This window comes from Charadrius vociferus, unplaced genomic scaffold (assembly GCF_000708025.1).
Source record: "Charadrius vociferus isolate BGI_N301 unplaced genomic scaffold, ASM70802v2 scaffold13, whole genome shotgun sequence".
Classification (NCBI taxonomy): Eukaryota; Metazoa; Chordata; class Aves; order Charadriiformes; family Charadriidae; genus Charadrius; species Charadrius vociferus.
In genome coordinates, this window is record NW_009647763.1 from 1,613,031 (window position 1) to 1,638,342 (window position 25,312).

The 25,312-nt window shown below is 40.6% G+C and overlaps 1 protein-coding gene across 1 annotated transcript in view; it reads left to right on the top strand.

The window, feature by feature from the left end:
* Positions 1-25,312, top strand: part of KIAA1244 (KIAA1244 ortholog) — a 102,491-nt gene that overhangs the window by 14,883 nt on the left and 62,296 nt on the right. The window contains exons 2-4 of the mRNA XM_009882337.1: positions 972-1,023; positions 18,010-18,091; positions 19,044-19,175. Of these exons, the coding sequence (XP_009880639.1) occupies positions 972-1,023; positions 18,010-18,091; positions 19,044-19,175 (266 nt within the window). The remainder of the gene's footprint in view (positions 1-971; positions 1,024-18,009; positions 18,092-19,043; positions 19,176-25,312) is intronic.

The window sequence follows — 25,312 nt, forward strand, 5'->3', positions numbered from 1 at the left end:
CGCCGGCGGGCGGGCAGGGACCGGAGCGCCTCGGGCCGTTCAAAATGCCCGGGAGCTCCGTGCTGCTGGAAGGGGCCGTGGCACAGGCTGGCGGTGCCGGAGAGCATCCCTGTCCCCCGCCAACCCCGCCTCCTGCCTCTGCTCCGTGGGTCTTGCGAGGCAGAGCGGGGTACCGGTAGCTATCAGTTTCTGGGTATGTTGGGGTGGGGGTGTCTTTTCTTTAAAAGACCTCCCCCCTCTTCCTAAATCATCGTAAAAAAACGCTCTAGTACAGTTTTCACTGCTGGCTTACGTTTGGGCATCTATTTTAAAAGATGGATATTTTTTTTGACTGGATTCCATGAGCTCTTTTATCCTTGCTGTATAATGGAAATAATGATCAATAAAATGAGTAGTTCTTCTAAGGGAATATGAGTTTAGCTACATTTCAGCATCCACCCATTTTCAGAGATTGGCTGTGACTTGAAGTGCTTTTGATGCTGACTACCTGGAGCACTAGTCACCAAGATCCTTAACTTGCATCATCTTAGCTGTGATACTTTAAATTGCTTTAATTTTTTATTTTTCATCCACACATAGTTACAGCGATCTGTGGTAATTCATACCTGTTGCTGTCTTATTGCTGGCCTTTCAGCTTGATGTTCCATTAATTGTGTGTTATCCTTGCATAGCAGCCATGCTAATATCCTCTATACTGTTGCAGTTTTAGTGTATGTATTGCCAAAGTGCTGATAAGTGAAAGGGAGTTCACTGAGCAAAAGATGGTACTAGTACCTTCTCATTGGGTATCTGGTATCCTGATAGATTCATACAAATCTTTGGAGACTTGGAGCAGCAGTGGTTGTTGTTCTGTTAGCTGGAGTAGGTGTAAACTTTAGAATCATTGGTTCAGAGATTGTAGCCAGATGTATTTCTATGGTTGAACTCAAAAGTTTCTTTTAAAAACCCTATTGTTTCCTTTGGTTATATAGAAACGTTGGATTCTCCTGATGCTGCTATTAAGATACCTCCATATCAGCTAAGGTAAGAACTTTTAATGTTGAACCCTGTGGAGCTGTATTTGTTAAATTGAAGTAAAAATTTGAGTTAAAAGTGGGGTAGAGAGAGGAAAGGGCTGAATCTATGTCATTTCTTTAGTTTGCAGTTATACGTATCTAGGCTGGTAGTAATGGATAATTTGCTGACAAGCCCAGGGCCTCCAGCCATGAATGAAATGTAAGGAAACCTGTTAAAATGGGCATGACTGTGTATAATGGTGACAGTTGGTTAGAAAGAGGAGGGCTGTCTTACAGTCTAAAGAGTTTTCCTTCTAAATTACAGCCTTCAGTATAAGTGATGATGCTTCTTAGTCTTCTCAGTGTGTTTGTTTTCTTTTAAATATAGATCAGTTTTTGTTTACTGAAAATAAATATTCTAGAAACTGAAAGGTTATATCATTGTGTAGCTAGGACACTGGGTAGGAACTAAAATAATACAGTTTCTATGCCTACTTCTTCATTTAGCCTGCTAGATTATTTTGAGAAAGCCTTCTCGCTTCTTCCTGCCTCCATTTGTACACCTATAAAATGGGGGAGGTGGCACTGCCCTCATTTGTAGAGCTATTTAATATCTCATTTTGGAAATTCTGATTGCTATGGAGAAAGTAAATAGGCAAAATTATTCACTGTCCCTTCTGACAGAACCAATAGGAAGCATCAAAAGAAACTAGCAAATGCACTGTTCAAAACAGGAGGACGCTGTTTCATACAGCTTATAGTTAAGATGTGAAATGCCTTATTAGCAAATGTAGTGGAGGCTAAAAGTTTGTATGGGTTCAAAAAGCACCTCAACAAATCAATGGAAGAAATTCATTGAGGTCTATCAGATGCAAAGGTACCCATTATTCAGAAGTACTTTAGTCAGAGGTTGAGTTTGTAAGACACTGTGTAGGAGTGTTGCTAAAAATTTGGCCTGTCCTGTAGTCCTTCTAGATATCCAGTATTAGCTGCTGACAGAGGTGACACTTTTTTACCACAGTATTACTCTCCTGGGAGTATTTTTATTATCTCATTACTCCCCACTGCTTCTTTCAGATATGCTTGGTGCAGCTTTGTGCAAAGGAAAATCGGGGATTGAAGAGCTAGTTATTCCAGAGCAGTCACCAAATAGGCAGGGAATAAGAGCAGTTCTGCTGCTGCTCTAGGTTCCTGTCAGCTGCAGTCCACAAGGGGCCTCAAGTCAATGGGGAATGGATGTAGCTCAGGTCTGACATGACCAGTGCCAGACACATGCATTTCTAACACAGGTTGGGCAGCTGAGAACAGCTGGATGAGTAATTCCCAGTAGCTCCATTAGAATTAGATTATGTTTGCTTGGCACTGTGGTTGGAGAAAACTTGGCTCTTTATCTTCCCATTTATCACCCTTCATCTTTAATACAGCATATGGTCTCTGTTTTTAAGTTCTATTCTCACTCCCTATGAATTTGTTACTTAGCTGTTACCACATTTCTTGCTTTTTCACTTGCCTACTGCCTCTCTGCAGATATGCCTGCCTTTTTCTCTTCTTCCTCCAATGTTTGTAATGTTGTATTTTAGTTGTGGAGTTTTTTTTTTTTCCACTGTAAATCCTAATCTTTTCAAATAAAGCTAATACCTTCACAGGTGTAGCTATGATGAAGTAAGCTCTTAACATTAGACGTGTCAGCAGCAATGCACTCAATGTTACTGGTTGTTTTACAAAATGAAGGGTGCACTAGAGAATTTGAATAAAAGCTTCGGTTGTGAGGTCCTTGGTATGGTTCTGCCACACAACCTCAGACGGTGTGGGAGATGTTGCTGTCACAAGTACTCTGAGCTTACTCTTCATTATCTGCTAAGAAACTACTGCCAGACTTCAGATGTGCATACTGGGCCACATCTTGGGCTGGAGTTTGCCTGCATGATGTGTAAATTAGATAAAAGTTCATCATTGCTTGATATTTTTTAAAGAACAGCACTGTGATGGCTTGGTTCCTAACACTGTAAAAGAATAGCCTTGAAAACAGGTCAATGGCAATGACCAGAAATACAGCCAAGATGGGTGCAGGATGGAGAATCTTGACCACGTCCCTTTCCTGCTTTCATCTTGATCAGGCGCAGATTACATCATCTGCTGTAACGCAGATCAGCCCCTGGCTGCTCATCCACTTTGAATCTGCCATTCACCCATTCTGCTCTAATAGTTTTGGGTGTAGTAGTGGAAGCTGGGGATATGGTCCAGAATATTCCATGATACTAGAGTTAGAGTGCAGGTATGTATCATCTTTCTACCAAGTGACCCTAGTCCACAACTCAATCCTGAGATCCATAATGGTAACATACTGAAAATATTAAAGGCAGTGTGCCATATAGTTCAGGAGAAAAGTATGTATTTGTGAGGCCTCTTCCAAGAGCAGCAGCTGAATTAGTATTTAGAGTACTGCATGGCAAGGAAAATACTCCAACTTGTTTAGTAGGAAAGTTTGGTGTGTTCTTAGAATATGCTGAACACAAGGAAAGTATATCAGCACTTACCTACAGTATGTTTGGGGAAGTTAATGATCTAGGGCACATCTGTACTGCATAAGAATGGGGGATGGATTCATGATCTGCCATGTCCGGTTGAGATAGATGCTGTCTTCATTTCAGAAATAGTGAATCTAGTAAGTACCCCAATCGGTATTGTTTCTGTTTCTCCACAAAGCAGCTTCCACTAGCAAGTTGTGCTGGTGTTACTGCTGTTTAACAGGATGGCCATGTCCTTGCTTAAGTCCTTTTCCTTCTGGAACTGAAGAATGAGGTCTGCTTACAAGAAGGAGAAGGTGTAAACTGCATACTCCCTTTTTTTCCCCTTAAAAAGTTAAAAGCCACTTGCTGGTTTTGAAACTACAGTTAAAGGTGAGTAGATGTTCTTCATAATGGTTTCTTTAAGATGTTGATCCTAGAGTGAGAATGGGGAGGACAAGTTATCTCTTTGCATTTCCTCAGACTATGACTAGTTGAATTCAGAGGTTTTTACACGTGTTGTATCAGCTACGTGCTTATCTCCACCATACCATTGGAGTAGATTCCTTCTGTGTTCTGACTTGCTGCTGGCCTATCCGTGTCTTCCTCTCTTGTGTTGGGCTTCTGTTACTGAACACCAGGCAGGCCTAAAGTCTGTGCAATTAGTTAGGGGGTTCAGCTGTAGCATTTGTATGGGAGTTGTTTCCAGCACTTCTCTGGTCACCATTTAGATCGCACGTGCTTGCTATGTTTGGGAGCACCTGGGGTCCTCTTTCCCCAAGGGAGAGCAGTGACTGGACATTCAACCTGGAATGTCATTCTTTAATTAGTTTGATAGAGATCTGTTGGGTATATCTTCAGGGAGCTAAATGAGACTATTTTGCTGTTCAGCTTCCTTTGATGTTAATTGGACTTATGAATCCAAATCCCAGTTAATGACCTTGCATATTAATTCTAGTGAAGGGCATTATTTAAATGTCTCACTTCCTAAAGAAATACAAATCTCCAACAAATTCATACTTCCCCACAGAGTCTGGTCAGCTCTGCTTTAAGATAGGAGTATGTGTGTGCTTTTTCAGTACTTTACATTGCAGTCAGACTGTTGAGCAAGGGTATGGAGTTGTAAAGAAGATTAAAATGGACCAGGATGGAAATGACCTTAAGTCAGTTCAGGGCTTTGCCATAGATGTCCTGTGAATTCTTGAGAAGGGAGAGTCACGTAACCCATTGGTAACCAGTCCATTGTTGCCTGCCTGGTATGATGTTTGTCTCTGAAGAACAGGTGTTGTGAAAATTAGACGTCTACTAAATATATACTAATATAATACTAATATATAATAAATGCTTGAGGAGGCTGGATGGATGACTTATAAATAATGAATTAGATAAAAGGAATTGATGTGGTGTTTTAACTGGTGAATTGATCACATGGAAAATAGCTTAATGTTGTCTGCCAGCAAACAATTGTTTGCTGCTAAGTTGGGCCACATTCACTTCAGTATTTTCAAGGTGACAAATTCTGCCCTAAGGCCAATCACCTACACTGAACGAGTCTCTCTTCTTGGCTAAGTCCTGGCCAATTTCTCCATTGTGATTTTAGAGGCAATCCATAAAAGGTAACTGAACAGACACAAGAAAATAAGCCTTGAAAGAAAATATTTGAACACAGCAGTTTGATACTCATGAGGATTTTATACGTACCAGAGAATAAAATAAGAGACTACACAGCACTTGCCAATCACATAGTGCTTTGAAAACACTTGATTATACTGGAGTTTCTTGGAATGCTTTATGCAATTAAGTCATGCCTTATGGGCTATATAAAACTCATTGGCTTTCTATCAGCATGGACTTGGTGTTGTAGAGAGGAGGTTGGTTGGGCCTTTTGAGGGAGGCTGTGGCTTAGTGGGTAGTTTAGCTGTTGTGTTTTGGTGTTTCTGTCCTTGCTGCAACCTGAAATATAATATACAGAATATCTTACTGCGTCCCTGTCATTCTTCATTAGGAATTTTTTTTTGCTATCCTAAAGAGACTTTTTCATAGTTCTAAGACATTTCCTGTAATTTCCAGGTCTTTCTACTATCCTGTCACTGCTTTGCTTTTCTTCTGACCAGAACAAGGCAAAATATGTTTTTGCCCTTTTGGCAGTGTAGCGGAAGCATCACTGCAGACTTGAGTTTGAGCTGTTCTGTGGTGCTTGTGTGGCTGTTGTCTCTTTACTCTCGGAGAAATGTGATTGAGTGCAGAAGATGCATAGGCAAGACTCGCGATAGCATAAATTGCTGTTCATGCCAGCTTGAAGTTTCCCCTGTGGACTGTAAAGTAATGGCCATGAGATGTGTTGATAAGTGAAGCATTCTGGCATAGTAACTGATGTAATTTACATTCCTTCTTCAAAGATGAACCAGAAGGGCTTTCCAAATGCTTACTTATCTCTTCAGCGTATCTGTACACGGCACATCTCTGTACTAAAAAGTTGCAGAAAGTAATTGAAATCAAACGGAGGTACAGGCTTAAGCCTTCAAGGCACCAATTCTGCGTTCCTAATCAGAGAGATATGGGTCTTGGCTTTCAGAGTTGCTAAGTCCTGTTTGTGTTGGTAGCAGTTCCTATGTTCATTACTGCAAAGGCTTGCATCCCTCTGGTATTTACTGCCTGCTTATGGCTTGGATGGGTGTAGTCTTCAGTGGGTAAAAAATCTGGCTGGAAGGCTGGACCCAAAGAGTGGTGGTGAATGGAGTGAAATCCAGTTGGCGGCCAGTCACAAGTGGTGTTCCCCAGGGCTCAGTATTGGGGCCGATTCTCTTTAATACCTTTATCAATGACCTGGATGAGGGGATCGAATGCACCCTCAGTAAGTTCGCAGATGACACCAAGTTGTTTGGGAGCGTTGATCTGCTTGAGGGTAGGAAGGCTCTACAGAGGGATCTGGACAGGTTGGATCGATGGGCCAAGGCAAATGGTATGAGGTTCAACAAGGCCAAGTGCCGGGTCCTGCACTTGGGTCACAACAACCCCATGCAGCACTACAGGCTTGGGGAAGAGTGGCTGGAAAGCTGCCTGGCGGAAAAGGACCTGGGGGGTTTGGTAGACAGCCAGCTGAATATGAGCCAGTAGTGTGCCCAGGTGTGGCACTGGTGAGGCCCCACCTCAAATACTGCATTCACTTTTGGGCCCCTCACTACAAGAAAGACATTGAGGTGCTGGAGCATGTCCAGAGAAGGGCAACGAAGCTGGTGAGGGGTCTGGAGAACAAGTCTCAGGAGGAGCGGCTGAGGGAAATGGGATTATTTAGCCTGGAGAAAAAGGAGGCTGAGGAGAGAGCTTATCGCTCTCTTCAACTACCTGAAAGGAAGTTGCAGCGAGGTTGGGTTGGTCTCTTCTCCCAAGTAACAAGCAATAGGACAAGAGGAAACAGCCTCAAATTGTGCCATGGCAGGTTTAGGGTGGAGATTAGGAAACATTTCTTCACCAAAAGGTTTATCAAACGTTGGAACAGGCTGGCCCGGGGAGAGGTAGAAGTGGTAGAATCACCATCCCTGGAGGTATTTAACAGATGTGTGGAGGTGGTGCTTATGGACATGGTTTAGTGGTGGTTTTGGCAGTATTAGGTTGATGGTTGGACTTGATGATCTTAAAGGTCCCTTCTAACCTAGACGATTCTATGATTTCATACTGGCCTTTCAAAAATAGCCAGTGTTTCTGGAGATTTGAGCTGGAAAATCAGAAGTCGGTGGTGAGCAGGGTCCTCTGTCATAACCAGCTTATGTCCAGTTCTGTCTCTCCTGTTTGTGCCAAGCTGCTGTTCATCTTGCAGCTAGTTTTTTGAGAGCAATTTGTGAACTTTGGGAAGCCAGTGCAATGAAGAACAGTCAGGAACAGAAGTAAGCCTTAAACTGATCTGACCTCTGAAATATCTGTCCTCCTTGCATTTTTTTTTTCCCTGTAGTCATGGGTATTTGGGGATGAAATTGGTAGTTCTACCTTGCCATTTGTTTTTATGTCTCTAGCTTTGCATTTGACGTACTTCTTGAGAGGTAGCTGCAGCTTATAAACTCTTAAATAAAACAACGTGCTCACTCATTTTAGCTTACATGTGCTCAACAAATGATAAAAGCAGGAAGTGTGGCGTGATCATCACCAAACATCCAATGCCATAGAGACTTTCAATCCACTTAGCTTTGCAGATAATTCATCCACTTAAAGAATCTTGAGGCTTGGGATGCATTTTGGCTTCTCTGTCGTTAAGAAATATTTGTGATTTCATCATTTCATTCTTCTCCCATCTATTTTGTTCATCATTTCTGTTTCTTTATGCTGGGAGAGAGTAGATAGGGATGCATATACATATATATATATATATCAGGTCCCCTGACCAGAAGGAAGGAGTGGGGAGGGAAGAATAACTATCTCTGAGTTTTTGTGTTTGTTTTTTGGGGGGGGCTGGGGGTGCGGGTGTTCCTAGTATACTTCTCTGTATTTTACTCTTTCTCATTTTTAAAACACTTTGCTTCCTGCTTTTGCTGCCACAACCACCTGGCATTAAGTGCTCCTGTCATTTCTTTCTGAATCTGACTGCTGGGTATGTGACTCACTCTGCTCAACCATTACACAGTTGCTGTCTGGCATTCAGCAAGTGGATGATGAGGTCCCTGGCAGGCATATGGCCAAGAAGAGATTCTAGTCGCAGTGTGGACTGCTGAGCTGCATCTCCTCTGTTGGCAGTTTACAGGCTGGATCCAGACTTTAGGGGGCATTTACATAGCTCGTTTGGTGTTTTGAATGGCATATATGCTCTGGTCTTGATTTAAAATGTTGCGTTCCTCATTCTAATGTTGGGGGGTGGGTAGGAGGAGGAGATTGATGTTTAGAAAGGCAGTGTGTTTCTGTCTGAGATAATATTTGGATCAATCCGCATGTTTAATCTGGGAGTTGCAACTGGCCCTATTTCTTGTCCTATGGGCAGGTATTTTTATCTCAGCAGAACTTTGCATCTGTTCTGGAACCCCAAAATACAGCAGTGCTGGAGAGGAAAGAGGTGTGTAGGGTCAGTTTCTATCATGCGTGTCTGAGCTCTTGCTGTCAAGACAACATTCCAAAAGTGTTGGAAGGCCTCTAGATCTAGGAGTCTCTAAATACCTGTCAGCCTGGGGTTATGGCTCTTGAAGGTACCAAAGAAGGTTTGGTATTGTCATGTGAAAAGGCGAGTCATTTCTGAAAGATTATTTCTGTTACTCTTATTTGTGGGGTGGGTTGTTTTTTTGTTGTGTGAGGGTTTTTTTTTTTTTTTTTTTTTTTTTAAAGGGCAGTGCTTGCTGTTTCTGAAACTAACTTTCTGCCCTTCCTGAGATTCTTTGTAGCAGTGAACGTCAATATTCACCACTGCTTTGGGTCTTTGTTCCTTTTATGGATTCTTCTGAAAGTCCATTCTATATTTGTGACCAAAGCCCACAACGTGCTTACTGGGTTTGGCTGGGCTAGAGTTGATTTTGTTTGTAGGAGCTGGTAGGATGGGAGTGTGGAGCAGCAGGGTGGGGTAAACCCCTAACATACAGTTACTGTGGGATGTATGTAATTCATTCAGTACAGGAATAGCACCAATAAAAGATGAGAGCAGCCATAGTTTTGAGTGTTTGTCTAATTTATAACGACAAATGCAACCAAAATATTGCCTAAGGGTCTAAGGATGATAATGGGATAACAGTGTGTGTGTTTGTTTTAAACATCTGATCACTTCTAGTGCTTGCAAAGGAGAAGAAAGTGAGAACATCGGGAGGCTGTTGATAATTGCCTTAGAGAATGAAATATGGTTGGGTGGGGAAACTAGGGGATGGGAGAAGTGGCACTGAAACTGAGAGGACTGTTTTCCTACTACATGAGGCTTGACTCTGCTGTGCTCTTTGTGTGATGCTGTGCAAGTCATGACTTTTCTTTGTTTTGAAAATGAAGGAGTGAGTGGGAATAATAAAAGTCTTTTCTCACAGGTTTTTTTGTTTACATTCCATGAAAAGTAACAAAGCTGCAGGAAATACGCTACCTTTGGTTTCCTTGAATGTTTGTTTGCTTAAGAAATTGAATATGCTAAGATGCAGTGAGTATAAAATTATATAATGCATTGCAAATGTAGGGGTATTTTTAACAACCATCCCTTAGGTCTGTCAAGATTTAGCATGGCACTGCTGTGAAAGTTGAATGGAATTGCAGATTGCAGCATTAGCCTTCAAAATGTAACTAGTAATGACCAGAAACATACCTCATCCTCCCATTTCTTCATCAAACTGCTTTGTAATTAACTCTAGGCCATCCAGCTGTAATGGAGAAAATAAGGTCGTTTGCAAGATGTCTGTGCTATAGTACCTCTGTGTCTTTTCTGTCCCCTCAATCATACCCCATCCCAGCATTGTAAAACTTCTCCTGGTGGAAGTTTAATTCTCACAAGATGCTTTATTTGATGTTTTCAGTGTACTAAAATTTTGAAACTAAAATGTTTTCAGTGGAAAAATCGTCAGCTTCCTTTCCAGGCTTACCAAATATAGGGAAGAAAGATTTCATGGAAGAGCTTGATAAACTTTCAAAATTGTAGGCTGAGCAAATCTAGCACCTCAGGCCAGGAGGTGTACGCTAAGGATGGATGCTCTGCTCATCACCTCATCTTCATGCTGTGCTTCAAATGATAATCAATAAAATTGTCTAAAGGATACAGATTGCTTTATAATGAAGACCTTATGAGGTTTACATGTGCCATCAAATTCTCTAAGAGCAGAGTTAGTAAGTGGCTGTCATACCTTGTGTACAAAGGGCAAAAATTCACTGGGGTGGATGTTCTAGGGAGAATGATGATAACGTATCACAGAGAGATTACACGACAGCTTTGGAGACTGGAAGCATCCTGGTTATTATTTTGGCCTTGTCCACTTTAATATTAGGTAGAATCTTTTGTTGTCTCTCTTCCTTTCCTCTCAAGCAAAGGTACATTGTGTGGTTATGGTTTTTGTTTTGTTCTGTTCAGTTTCATCTTGACAACAGTATCAGGCTCCTATCTATGAACTTTGTGTTTGTGTTGAAAGCAAGATATTACTAGCGAGTATAGCAAAGAAGCAAATGACCTTAAAGGTGCTCTCCAGCTGAGTGACTGTGCTGAGCTATTTAATTATGATTCTATGAATTCTGTGGTCTCGGCTGCATTAGGCTGGATGGAAGATTAAATTGTTCACATTTGGCTTTCCCGTGAGTAGAGCTATACTTCTGCTGTTACAGTAAATCCATTTCTCTTGGAAAGTATGTAAATAACAAAAATTATAAATGCTACTGTGTCACTCTTTTACAATCAAGCAGTATTAAATTGCAATCTCATTCAACATTCCAGGTTGAAAAATTATTAAAGTTCTACCTAACAAACTGTATGAAGTTACATTTAGGTATTATTCCTCACTTCCTTTTCCCTTTGTCATTAAGTGTTGTCTGATAAGCAGCCTATATGCTTCCCTCCAGAGGCAGGTTCGTGTTCGTGTTGGGTGAAGTGATTACTTTGTGTCTTGGTTTGAAAAGCAAAAGGAATCAAGGGAAGATGGGAATACATTAAGCAAAGAGGCTGGAAAAAGGAAATGCTGAGCTGGAAGGGAGACCCAGAGGGAACTCCAAGAGAGAGCTGATGTCAGCAGCTGAGTTGAGAGAGAATCAGATACGGAAAGAAAAGGGGAGTTAAACCTCAAGTCATATGAAAAGAAGCCTTGCCATTGTAACTGGATAAAAGTGAAGAGTTTTGTACTGTGTGGGGAGAAAAAGAGTAAGATTTTTTTAAAAAAAGAAGCTGCAAGTGGTGAGGAAGAAAAATCAAAATCATAGGATAGTTTGGTTTGGAAGGGACCTTTAAAGGTCATCTGGTCTAGCACCCCTGCACTAATCAGGGATATCATCAACTAGATCAGGTTGCTCAGAGCCCCGTCCAACCTGACCTGGCTTTCAGCCAGAAATTATAAAATTATTAGTAAAGGTGGAACCTCACCTGCTTATGTGAGAGGCAAATCTCTTGACATGGGAAACATGCACACAGGTGTCTCTATGCTTGTGAGTAACTGGAATAAAATCCTGGCACTGCTGAAGCACATCAGAATTTATATCAACAAAGTGCAACATCAGTCTCTCAGCTGGTTGTTGGGGTTTTTTTTCAGGACCTGTAAATTGCAACAACAACTGCTTGTTTTTTCTTATGTAGCGCTGTAGTTGTCTCACAGTGCGTGATCATCTTGTAGTGGCACAGCATCATAAAGATAATTTCTTGTTGGCTTTTTTTCTTGAAAAGGAGGGTTCTGGCTGGAAGGCTTCAGATTTTGTCTTTTTTCTTGCTCTAAGAGGTCTCTTAAGTACTATCAACAAACTTCTATTTGCATAGAGATAACACATTTTAGTGCTGGAGGAATCTTTTGTAGTCATCTGGTCCAATTTCCTGCATTGTGGAGGCATGAGCACTTGTCCTGTATTTATATGCTGCAAGCTCCAAACTTCTCTCTGAGCTCAACTGTAATACTCTTTGTAAGTGGGATGGTCATATTTCTGCTGTAGATAAAATTAATCATTTCTCTAGAATGTGAACAAGGACTTAAAATCTCCTTTCTTCTTGAAGAGCTGTTGCTTGAAAAAGGGTGTATTTATTTCTTGTTCCTCCTCCAGTTTTTAAGTGCTTCCATTATGAATGATAAAGTTGTTTGAGTCTTTTTATCAACATTCTCTAAGCTAGCAGGAAAAGAAGAGTTATCGATATTTCTACTTTTATATGTACATGTGTTCATATATACATTGCTGGAATTTGTTTTACACAAATTAAGTCATCCCCTTTTGTGTAGGGACAGTATTTTCTTCTGTTTGGTTTATGTAAGGGTAACAGCTGGGAGTACCTCCAGAATTTTGTGAATTCATCTTTACCATTTATTTTCTCATGGTGGGCCAATTTTTCTGCTTTGAATAAGTGAGGCAAATGGAGTTAAGTGCTGTGATACTTTGTTCATTTTAAGCAGCTAAGACTGAGGATTTTTTTTTGTCAGTGTTACTCTGACTGAAAAATGTCAGACCAGCTATGACTATTATCCTGCCTAACAAACAGCATATCAGAAAATGGCAACAGTTGTGAATCAAATTCTTATCTGTTCTTTGACTGGGCTATGAATTATGCTATGGAATGCAAATTACATGCGGATAAGGCCCTGAGGTTCTGAATTTGCTTCTCCTATGTAATTTTCAGGGAAGATAATGCAGAGAGATGTCTTATTTTTAATCTCTCTTTATTTTTAATCCTATTTCTGAAAATTAATATGGTTATCACCATTTGCATGAAGGGAAGTAACTTACAGTGGTGACAAATACTTCGTTTATCGTGCCCCCTTCCCTAAGTTAGTATGATGGAGGTGAGGGTGGGCTATGAGACTGTGTTGCAGGCACTAACCAGGAGTTAAGATTGAGCAATTTCCTATGTTCATTACCATTTTCACCATGACAGTGACTTAATGAGCCATTATTCTCCTCTCACTAAAGGCTTTTTCCACTACAATGAGGACAGCAATATTTTTATGATCTCTTACTTACCATAGTAATCTGTCTTGCTCTGACCTTTTTGGCAGTCTGTTTGGCTGGCCTGTCATAGCATCCCTTGTGACAGACCTGCCGGGACAGAGGTAGGTTGATGGGCCACAGCCAACTGAGACGACTAGAAAGGTCATTGTAACCCAGCGTGCTGAATATAAAGGCTATTTACGTTCTCATGACTCATTCTGCAGTTTACGAAGCTGACAATCGTAGAGTGGGGTAGCTCAGGAAGGACAACCAGTGCTCCTGGAGATATTGGTGCTGGATTACAGACTTGGTTCTGTTTCTGACCTTTTTGATTGACTCTGGGCGGGTCACCTGGAATTCAGTCCAGCTACCATGGAGGTCTAGTGACAAAACTCCAGGTAGCCTCAGGAGGAACGGGACTGAGTCTTTGTCCTTGGTGCTCTCTGCTTACTGTTTTGCGTATAACAAGGTCCACTCTTACCAAATGCTGTTTTCTCTAATGTAGTACCCATTAGTGCAAATGGCTACTGGTTTCTAGTGACCTTAGAATATATATTTTTACATATGTGTGTGTATATATATTATTTTTTTAAGTTAATCTTTTGGGTCAGGACCAGCGGGTGGTTGGCATTCTTTGCTTTGAAGAGAGGGGTCTGCCATCACGTTATACTCATTTGTTCAGTATTTATGTGCTGTACCAGATTTGCATAGAAACATCATGATTAGGAAAGCTGTTTCATGTCTCTGCAATTACTTTCTGTGCTTTAAAATCATTCTTGCAGACCCTTGTTCTGCAGTGACTCTCGCTATATTCTTTGCACAGGTGACCTTAGACAACACCAGTAGGTAAAGAGTGATCCATGTCTTCTGCGATCAGGGAAAGAACACTACAGTCAGGAATGTGTTATTGCTGCCTCTTTTATGTTTTTTTTCCCTTTTCCTTTTCCCCTGTCTTTTTTTTTTTTGGGGGGGGGGGTGATGGTGGTGTTTGTTTTGTTTTTTGAACTAAGCTGTCTTTTGAGAGCACCTCTCTGCGGACATATGCAAACAATGCAATTAGTGTGGATTTCAGCATAGTACACCACTTATATTTGAGCACATGCTTTTTCTGCACTATCATTCCTTCTTTACACCATCTCAACTTCTTTTTTCCCTCTAGCTTCTGCTTTCATTGCTTTGTTTCATCTGTTAATGCCAAGAATACCTTATCCTGAAGCTTTTGGTAGCTTCCCCTCCTCCAAGTCAAAGGTGCTTCTGTCCTTTCATGTCCCCGCTGTGTTGTACTTGACTTGTCTCACTCAGGGTTAAGTTGGTATTTGTGCCCGTATGTGTATATATGTCCACACCTGCATGCATCGGTATGGAAACTTAGGAGTTCCAGTTTGGAACTCGTTTCTGTACAGTAATGTAAATGGAAGACATTCTTAAACATGTTTTGAAGTATATTGATGTGCACCAGCTTATTCTGAGGATTACATATATGTTAAATATCTTATATGTGTAGACTTATTGAACCTGGTTCTTAAGTGCTTAAGTCTCTACCTTAGTAGGGACCTATTGTGTTAATTTACATCATCCTTTCCCATTCATCCTGAGGGTTATCTGCTGTGTCCTTCTGTGTTTTCATACTATCAGGTGATGCATTTAAATGGCAGGTTGAACTGAAGTGTGGAAGATGCTCAAGCTAATCAAACGTGAGGTATCTCTGCAGGTCTTTTATAGCTGTAGCATGGAAATGCTAAAGATTTAATTGACTGAGTGTGTAACAAGAACAGGAAATGACACAATGGCAATTCATTTTCTCTGAGAATACAGTGGGAACACAGGCTGCAGCACCCTTAATTAGGTTTTCAGTTAAACATTTTTAGCAAGGATGGGAAGTTCAGCTAATTGAATCTGTTCTAATTTCCATCCTCCTGTTTGTCATTTTTTGCTCTTCATTTTGGGACATATCTCAAGAAACAGCTCTCATTGTTCTCTGCTCATTGCAGTATGTGATGACAGATGGTAGGCAACATGCTGATGTGCAGGGTAGCTACACATAAGCCATAGGAGCTCCCACCTGTCTTCATTATAATGAAACTGAACTGGATCCACTCCAGTGACTTATGACTGCCTTCCCTTTCCCCTCTCCTCCCAGTCTCCATCCACTTTAATATGAGAGTAAGTTTGTTGTGTATTAATAATGCCACAGATGTTTGTGCTGTTGCAGTGAACTGCAGAAAGTCTAAAAGAAATGTGGTGTTCTGCCTGGAAGAAGTGTAGGTCTAAATAATCATCAGTTTTTAGCATCCCTGCCATTAGTACTATACACTATCGTGGCCTTTTTTTGTCGTCTTTTTTTTTTTTTCCCCCCCGTGTGTGTCCGGCTGATTGGGTACCAGTTAGCGCACACGTATCCTGTTTTGGCACCTATTGATTTACCAATTTCAAAAGTGAGTTCTCCCCCAGAGGGTGAAAGACAACTTCTTTTTAAGAAAGAGTATGTCAAAGTCACAATGTAAAAGTTAGCACTTACAGGTTCTTTGTAGGTTAGAGATGTATTGCTATGTCATCTTTCTAAACTAGAAAGTCCTTTCACAATTTACCTGCGTGCTACACGGGAGTAGATACATAGGCAGTAGCCAGCTCTGTACTGGCTAGAGGATTACTGTCTGAACCCTGGAGCAGATGTTTTGGCGGTTTCTGTAGATCTGGGTGATATGACACTCTATGAGGAAATATTTCGCAGATGTTCTGTAGTTCAGGCTCTCTTGGATGCTAAGCTCTCAGATTTTAAGAGTCCTTCTAGTTAAATTGATTCCAGAAACATTCAGGAAAGGAGCTTCTGAGAAAGTTGGGCTTTGTGCCTGCCTGTTTCTCAAAATATCCTAAATGAAGCAAATGGTTAGCTTTTAGTTAGAAACCTATTTTAAGATACACATGTAGTCTGCTTCAGGTTCTTTAGAAATCTGGGTAATTTGTGTTTCTTTTAAAAAGCTTCTTGTGGTGTTATGCCAAATGGCCTTTTACAAATTCCTATAACCTGGGAAGAAGGTACAAATATGAAAAGACCTGCAGTTTCTCAAGAGGTCTTTGCCAAGTACAGAAGCTTGCTAGATTGCTTAACTGAGCCATGATTGTTACTCTCAAGTCTTTATCATTAGAAGAAGGGGTTGCATTTCAAAGAGCAAATAGCAGATTTGTGCCCTTTGGGGTAGCTTGTGATTTGTGCTTTTTTGGGAAAGGTGGGGAGGAAGGAATAACAACTGAACACACCCAAAATGGAGTTGACTTTTCAGAGTGGGGGTTCAGTCCCCTTTGCAAGCAGGATCCACTGAAGGAGTTACAAGCTAAGCTCCCCAAAGCTGAGATGGCCAGTATTTGGTAATCTCCATTTAAGTTTTTTAAAAAGCAAGTTCATGTTGTAGACTGCCAGTTTTGGAGGGATATTGGTAGATTTTGGGCAGACTGTGGCAAAGCATGACTTTAGGTAGCTTCGACAATATGTCTAAAACTCCAGTAATCACTATTGGTCTAACCTAGGGCTTGTCCTTAGCTAGTTAGGAAGGGAGGATTTGCGAGAGGAGCAGAATATCCATACTAGTCTACTGCATGTGTTTCGTTCGTGGCAGAACTTGAACCTTGACTTGTAGGACAGTTAGTCAATAGTTTTATTTTTATATACTTTTGGGCAAATGATCTAGTTATCGTTGGGTCAACTGGAACTAAGAGAATTCAGGTCAAAAGCAGCTCACAGGAGCAAAAGAGGAAAACCATTTTGGTATTTTTAGAAATTAAACATCTTTGACTCTGCTTTGAAAAGACAGGGTAGTTGGGTGTTTGTTTGAATGCTTTGAGACTTAACAAAGAAGAATACTTGAAATGGAACAAGTCAGGCTTTTTTGGTTTCCAGTTGAGTGAGAAAAGACTCAACTAATCGTTTTCTGTTCCTTCTTACCTTGCACACACTTGTGTCCCTGGGGCGCAAAGTAATGCAATTCCAAAAGGGCTCCTTGGGGTGCAATGCAGACAGTTGGAGAACTAAGACTCTTAAGGCCTGGCACAGAATGGTTTGCCAGAAGCAAGTATGTCTATACAAACGTAAAAATAGACTCTGTGTACAGATAAGTGCCTCTTATGATATGTGACCTAATGAAGTGTTGCAAACCTTCAGGGAGACTGCAGTTTCCTGCAAACTAGCAGGATTTGCTTAAAGGTCTTGTGGTTACTAGATGTTCCTTGGATTCTGCAGCCCTTCTCTGATAAGGAGCAAAGAGTAAAGAGAGAAGTCACAGCTCCAGGCGCTGTTTGGTTTGGTCACCAAATAAAAAAAAATCCAGTGTCTGAGCACTGAGTCAAAAGCATCTAAATACTAATTAGTGATTTATTTTAATGTTTTAAAAAATGGTGATGTTCTGTAGTCAAAGTACAGCTTAATCATAGTTCTAGCACATGCTAATTCAGCTGTAAACCAGACTCGTACATTTGCTTTTGTCTACACCATTTATAGTTGGAGGAAACTAACACAACATGGCACAACTTACTGTAGAGGAGGCCATAGACCAAAACTTGACTAATAGAAAGTGGATTATGAAAACATTTTTCTAGCAACCTGAATATTAAACAGAAGGTAAGTGACTGAAGTGTAATGTTCATCACGCTGAATTGAAGGACTGCTAGTGATTTGTGAATCGCTTCTTTATGCTTTGCACATTCATTCATGCACACAGAGGGCTAACAGTTGGGAAGTATTTTGTGAATTTTCAATTAAAAGGCCATTCTTAACAGTATGTGAAGAAATATGCCAGCTTTCTTTAGAGGGTAAAAGTGCTTCACAGAGTTGTGAAATTCTCCTTGATTGCTGTATGCAAGTGTTATCTTACTGAAAGTGATACAGCCCTTCTGGAACGTTACTTCTTTGAATACCAATTTTAGTGCCATTGTTCCCTCTCACTCTTATTTTTTTCAATTTCTCTCAGGGAGAAGTGTCTCCTTCCTCTCCAACTGGCTCTGGAATCGAAGAGCATGAAGCTGGCCCAGCAGGCTCTAGCCGGGATGCAGGTATGGCTTTATAGTGAGGGTGTGGTAGTAGGCAGCGGGTGTTAAGGAAATCTAGGCTTTTCTTTTGAAAAACACTACAGAAAAATAGTCTATCCTCAGGTGGACCTAACAGTAATGTTCATGTTTCTGTAACAGTGTTCAGAAGTTAGGATGCAAGTAAAGGCTGGTGATACTGTAGAAGCTAAAAATGTTCGGCAGATAGGTGGGTGCTCCTGGCTTTCAGTGTTGAAATAGAGATATACTCTTCCTTTACTTCATTAAAGTAGTTTAGTTCCTTCTAAACTCAAAAGTCTCTTTTTCCCTGCTCTGCTTCTCTCTTTGAAGAGGGTTAGAGGGGATCATCTGTCGGTCCCATCTGGGGTGCCCTACGTCCCCAGCAGCCGATTCGGCCTAAACCACAACAGTGACATAAAACACACCTTGTCAGTGATCAGAAGGGCCACCTCCACAGTGCTTGTGCTCTGTGCCCTGTTGAGTGGGTGGGATGATAGTTGACTCTTTGTCTCCTGATAGCACTAGTTTGAGGCCAGGATACTAGCCTGAGTGGGGTTTTTTTTGCTGTTGTTTTTGGGGTTTGGGGGGAGTGTGAGGGTTCCCTGCTTCTGAAATGTTGAGCGGTTTTGCCGAGGGCATTACTTGGAGTGGTTTGCGATCTCTCATGTCAGTTACTGATGTCTGCTTTCTTCTGGACACTGGAGAAGTGGGATTGGGAAAGATAAAACTGGAACGGCAGGTGATTCAGGAGATGTTAACTGTCCCCTCATCATGGCACAGATGTCCCAGTTTTGCTGTATTTTTGTATTTTATACTATTGGATCAATTTGAAATTTATACATAGAAAACCTAGCCACTGTAGTACCAAACACTAATAGGTTTGGGTGTAGTAGTTTACAGCAGAATTGGGCAGAGGCAGTTCTGTCTCAGCCTCTACATTGCCATTTTCTCTCTGCAGAAGCTGCTGTCTGATGAGAGGTTTGTATCCGTGGAAACAGACTCAGATGAGAAACAGTTGCTTAATCAGATGCTGAATGCCGTCAAAGTGACTCCTTCGCTCAACGAAGACCTGCAGGTTGAAGTGATGAAGGTTAGTGTTTCACACACGTCAGTGCTTGCAACAGAGGCTGCATGACTGAATGCTGGGGTTAGCAAACAAATTAGCTGTTGCCTTGGAAATCTTCACCTTAGGACAGCATTTGATTCCTTCCTTCCTGCAGGCAGATACCAGTTGTTTTCATCTCTGCTGGGTTTGTGTTTCCCTGTGCTAAATAGGAGATAGTTATATCAAGAGTCAGTGCACTAGTGGTCCCAGGTTTAGCAAACTGAAACAGGACAATCGATTCACTCCATGGGAGTTCACAGATAAATGACTTGTAGATTTGGAAGTTTGTATTTGGTATTGAGCTTTGGTGCTCATGAGGTGGGCTGTGCAGGTATGTAATTTTGAATTGGTTGTGTGCAGGTGCTTTCTAGTTTATTAGCTGTATGTTCTCTTTGTAAAATGCTAATGATGGAGCATGATTTGTTTACACACCAAAATGTCCCTCAACTGATGCATAAGGGAAATTATTGTTTTGCATACTCAGTGAAACCTTCCATTTCTAGAAATGCTTTAGCATTCTCCTGTGTGTGTTAGGAAGCTCAGCTGCCAGGAGGTACTATTCTGGAGGGGAGGTGCTGTCAAATTTCTTTGCCCTGTTGTTGGGTTGGTTGTATGACTTGCCAGTATTGCCATAAAAAAGTGACTTCCAATACCTCTGTTATTTGTGTGAAGCAATACGGTGGTGGATAGCTCTCAGACACTTGGTTGTAAACATTGCACTACAGGTTTGTTGTGCTGTAGCTGATCACTGGTCAAAACCCTTTTGGAGCAAACCTGGTGGTCATTTTTGGGTGGTTCACTATGCCTAGTACTGATTGATATATTTGGATCTACTTACTTGACTGTCTTTTACTTCTAAGTGCATAGATTAGGTATTTTATTTCTTTCTTACATGTCACATTGTTGTTCTAATACGTTATCCACTCTGAAACTGTTCTGTACTAGCTGTACTCTTTGCCATTGAAGATGTCTGCCTGGGTGCAATATGTATGCAGTGTCACAACATGCAGAAGGGTGAGCCTAGCAGCAGAAAAAATAGAGCAGTATTTGCGTGGACTGTTATCATGGGAGTAGGCTTCTGCCCACGTGCAGGCTTAACTGGTGACACCCAGATCGGCAGCCCTAACCCAGCATGCCTCTTTCCTGCCCCTCTTGTCTCACAGTGGGAAAGGGGAAGGGTTAAGAAGTAGCACTACTGAACCAGCAGGTCTCTCTTGGAATGCAGTCATTTTTTGCAAGTGGCTTTTTAACCTTCTTGATTGTTTCAGATTCAGAACCTGCATGCTCACTGTTTCTTTGAAAACCATGACATGCATCTGTGATGCATTGCCCCCACACTGAGAAGAATGTGAGCACTGTATTTTACTAGTTATGAGTATTGTCTCAAGTTGTACACTTTTTTTTTTTAAAAAAAGAAAAAACAACCAAAACCCAACACGTTCAGTTCCAGTTTAAGCACAAACGAGAAAGGTGAACATCGTCTTCATTCCACTGACTGAAATGTCGATGTACAAATCCGTTTCTGGCTAAAAGCACAACGAAATGCATGTATGGTAAAAATCAGGCTTCATCTTTATGTCCTGAAAACAAAGCAAAATTTCCATTTTGGTTTAATATTTGAAGAGGCCAGAGGGCCCAAACATATTGTAGTCAGGGCAGTTAAAACTTAGACGCGTTAGATCTGAGCCTTTCCTAAAAGTCAAGTCAAGTAGAGGTCTTTATTTTGTAACCTGGAGGTTATAGATGCCATTGCAACACTTGAAAATGTAGCTAACCCAGGTCTGACTGAATGGCTGAAGCCTTCGGGGGTTTTTTCAAGCAGCTGGTCTCAGCAATGTGTTTATATCCCTGGATCTGCTAAAATGTGTCCTCAAGGCAGCATATTATACACATCTTTATCCAGTGCCAGATACTAGAAATTGCACATTAGACTTTGTTATTCCATCCAAAGGAGATTAAATACATCTTTATCCAGTGCCAGATACTAGACACTCCTGAGTGTGAGCAGGTTTGCATGAAACTGGGTCAGCAGTGATACTGGCCTGGTTCTTTGTGACTTGCTGCACAGTTGCACCAGTCTTGCAGGAATTAAGAATGCAAACATCAAAGATGCCGCAAAAGCTTTTAGTCATGCAAAATTGATGTGAAAATAGAGGTGCAGGAGTACAGACTTCACTGTAAGCTGCTGGCATGTAAGCAAAATCAGTTAAATGTTTGTGTTTTTTTTTAAAAAAAATCTTGTCCAGAATATCTCCTGTTGCTTCCAGTAAGTGTACACCAGAAATTCATACTTTATATATTATCCAAAACAAATGTTTTGAATGTTTATTTTAATGGTTTATTGTCATCCACCTGTGATGCAGATGTGAGTGTGAAGGGATTTGATTAGCTGAAGAAAGCATTCTATAAAGCTTTTTACATTTAAGTGACTCCAAGTTGGAATTGGCAGTGAAAGAAAGAACACAGGAGAGAGGCATAAGTGCGGTTAGTTGCCTTGATTGATAGGCTTTTGGATCCTGTCAAAAATTATTGTAAAGGGGCAGCATTCCTTTCCTTAGACAGGAAAGGAATAGAGTAACTGTAATGGTTGCTGTAAATAAATGGAGAGGAGTGTTAGCTGGACCTTTTCTGGCACTGAAAAAAGCCAAGTAGTGGGGGCCATTGTTGTAAAAGTGGAACAGCACTCACTAATTTATGGCTAAGTACCGAATCCTCCTTATTTTTAAGGGTGAGTGTCATGGCATGCTCTACAGATTCCCAGATTGAAGGATCACAAAACCAGCATGCTGACAGTATTCAGGCTTAAGGGCCAGGGCTGGAGACTGTGCTGGAGTGCACCCTGGGCAGCCAGGGAAGATTTATACTGCCCAAATGCAGCTGTGAAGATGAACTCAAAGCCTTCATCTCTCACAATACCTCTGTGCTAGGTGAGGTGTATCTTACCCTTTTTATAAACTTTGATTTAAAGTGGACTTTTACTTTTTGTAATAAGCAAATATTAAACTAAACTCCCAGTTAGGGACTGCTGCCAATACCTCTAGTTCTTCTTAGAATACCAGCATTAGAATACCAGATTGCACCTTTCTCTTAGATGTTTCATGTAGAGTGATTATGTAGGGAACTTCCCCCCTTCAATTTCCAGAGTAGAAGTGATACTCTGAAGTCCTTGTTTATTGTTTTGTAGGACATCCTTATTATTACTAAGCACTGGGTAATTCTTATGTCAAAAGCAGTTTTGTGCCCAAAAGAAAGCAGTGGTCTTTTCAGTGAGGAAGGGGAAAAGGCTATGATTTCTCTGTGACATGAATGGGGAAGGTGAACTAACTGCATTTGATTTCCCACATAGTAAAACAAGCTTTCTGGGGTGTATAAATTTTGCATTAAGCCTTGCATGTTATTTAACTGCGAAGCCTAGTATTTCTTTAGAATATCTCAGTGACTGTGCTGTCTGTGTGTTCTCTGTACCTGTGATACAGTTTTTGACAGAGATTTATTAGTATTTTCACACTGGGGACTAAACTGAGGTTATTTAGGTGCTTTAAATCATACTAAAAGATACTGAGAAACCAGGTAATCCAGAAAGTGTGGCCAGAGGGAGCAGTGTATCTGACACAAGGCCACTTTAGCATTCACCTTTGCTGTTGCCATGATACTTTGCTATCACACTGAAAAGCCCTCTAATATATGTAATATCAGTTTGTCTTTTTACTGTGCTCAGCTGACCCTATCGAGGGAATGGAAAATCACATAATCGTACAGTGCCTTTTTGTCAATCTTCTTGTAAGACATCAGTAGCTTAATTGCAGTTTCAAATGGAATAATCTAAATAATCTAAATATTTTCACTTGTATATTTTCTTTACAATATTCGTGTGAGTTGGGAAGGAAGAGATATATTGATCACTAATCAAATTTGGTGTTTTATTAGTGAGGCACCAAAGTGAAAGTGTATTTATACGGTTGTATAGGAAAAATGGGGAGGACGGGGAGAGAGGGCAGTAATTCAACACTTACCTTAGATGAACACGATCATGCAGTACAGCTGGCCCAGAGGTGGGAAGAATTTTGTTGCATTACATGGGGCCGTGTTATAATTAAGCGAAATGCAAGGGTGTATCTCATGTTGTGGAGTAGGGCATTTTGTTGACCTTAAGCACTAGACTAACAAGCAAATAGATATTTTGCAGCAGAAAGGTGGCATATTCTGGATTGAAGATGAATATAATGGGTTAGGGTTTGGTTGTGGAGTGGGAGGATCCTGATTTCTTTCCTGGTTTGACGCTTTTGAATTCTGGCTTCAGATCTGTTTAAAATGGCTGAAGTACTTCTACTTCATGCAATTTGACCTTTGCAGGAACACATATAGTATTGACAAAAGCACTATCAGATATTGTCAGATCAGCAGTGGAAAAGGAAACTAACCTATAGCTGAGCTTCTGGATTGAGGTCCCTTCCAACCTCAATGATTCCATGTACTTTCTCTCTTTGATTTTTTGGGTAATTTTTCATCTGTAACGCTGACCCTAAAATCCTGTTGCTCAGGAAAGGCTTCTTGAACAACTGGAATTCGGCTTTCAACGTAACTGTGGTGTCAAAGCACATGAAACCAAATATGAAGTAAGTGGGTATGGTGGAAAGAATCCAAACCAGCAAGGACTTTTTTTTTTCTTTCCCTGCTCACTAATGTTACGGTGACTTTCATTTGTAAGTTGACAACCTTCTTAATAATGCAGTACCTCTCTCTAACTGAACTGTGATAACATTATTCTCAAATAACAACACAAAAAATTGTTTAATGAATAATTGGAAATTCGTAGATGAGTCCTCACCCAGAAATAAGCTCTCCAGATAAACCAGGTACACTGTAATGTAATGAGTACTGACAGTAAACTAGTAGTTTTTTAAAAAGAAAGGCATGATTGATCATCTAAAATTTCCCTTTCTCCTGCTTCCTTTTGTTTTCTTTAGTTACAAATAAAGCTGTGTCATGTAGTCCAGTGCATGTCAGTTTGGTCTGTGCCCGGATTTACCAAGAAATTTACAACTAGCAAGACAGAAATTTTCAAGCGAGAATGATGCTAATTACATTTTATGAAAGAAACTCAGTTTTCTCATTTGATGTCTTTTAAAATATTTGCTCTTTATTTCACTATTCTAATTAATGCTAGACATGTTATGAATATATATTACATTTCTGTCAGTGGAGCTTCCACCTTTGTTTCTTACTACCTCTGAGAAGACTTCACACAGTATTTGTGGCTGTTCTACTTGTGGTGTTTTTGAAATAGAGTTGAGGATTTTCTGGAACCAAATAATATTTTTCCAAAGAGCCTTGAGAGAGAGAAGACTTCTAATTCCCATTATTTATCTCTTGTCTGTGGGGAACAGCTATTTCATTTAGGAAAGATTAGTTTTATGCCCAGTGACTCCAACTTGCATTTGTTAGTGGGTTAAGTGTACTGCTTGCTAACGAGCAAAATTTTTGTGGTTTTCTTCTGTAGGCTTTCAGTGAGGAGTCAGTCTTTTTAATCTGTGAATAAGGTTTAATGAACTCTTGCTAAATCTGCTGTGTTAAGGCAATCTTTCCGCTTTGTCTCTTCACTGATCCATTAATACAGCATTTGGGAACTCGCCAGTAATAATACTAGACAGCTCTTTTTGTGATTTCAGTTTTCATTGTGGATATACTCAGAACTAGAATACAAATTAGAGTTCTGTGGTAAAACTTAGCTTGTGTAGGGACAGGCAGAATGGAGCAAATAGGTCTGCCCCTGAAATGCTGCCTTTAGGTTGGGTATTTGTAATTGTTCTTTCCAAGATCACGACCATAATGCTTTAAAGATGCAAAGTGATTCTTCAAGTACTAAGAGCTATCTCCTAGTCTTTGTTAATTTTTTTTTTTATTTATTTTTTGTAGTAACTAATTTAATTGATAGGGCTCCAGTTATGGTGTCAAATTAGTAAGCACTTGAGAAGGTCACTACTGAAGATCTACAAGGAGTAGTAGAAAGATTTGCAACAATTTTTTGTTTGTTCTTAGTTTCTTAACAATCATAGTTGACCTGGTTTAGGTTCTGCACAACCATGTTGTTACAGGTTCAGGGAGATAGTCCTGATCTAATG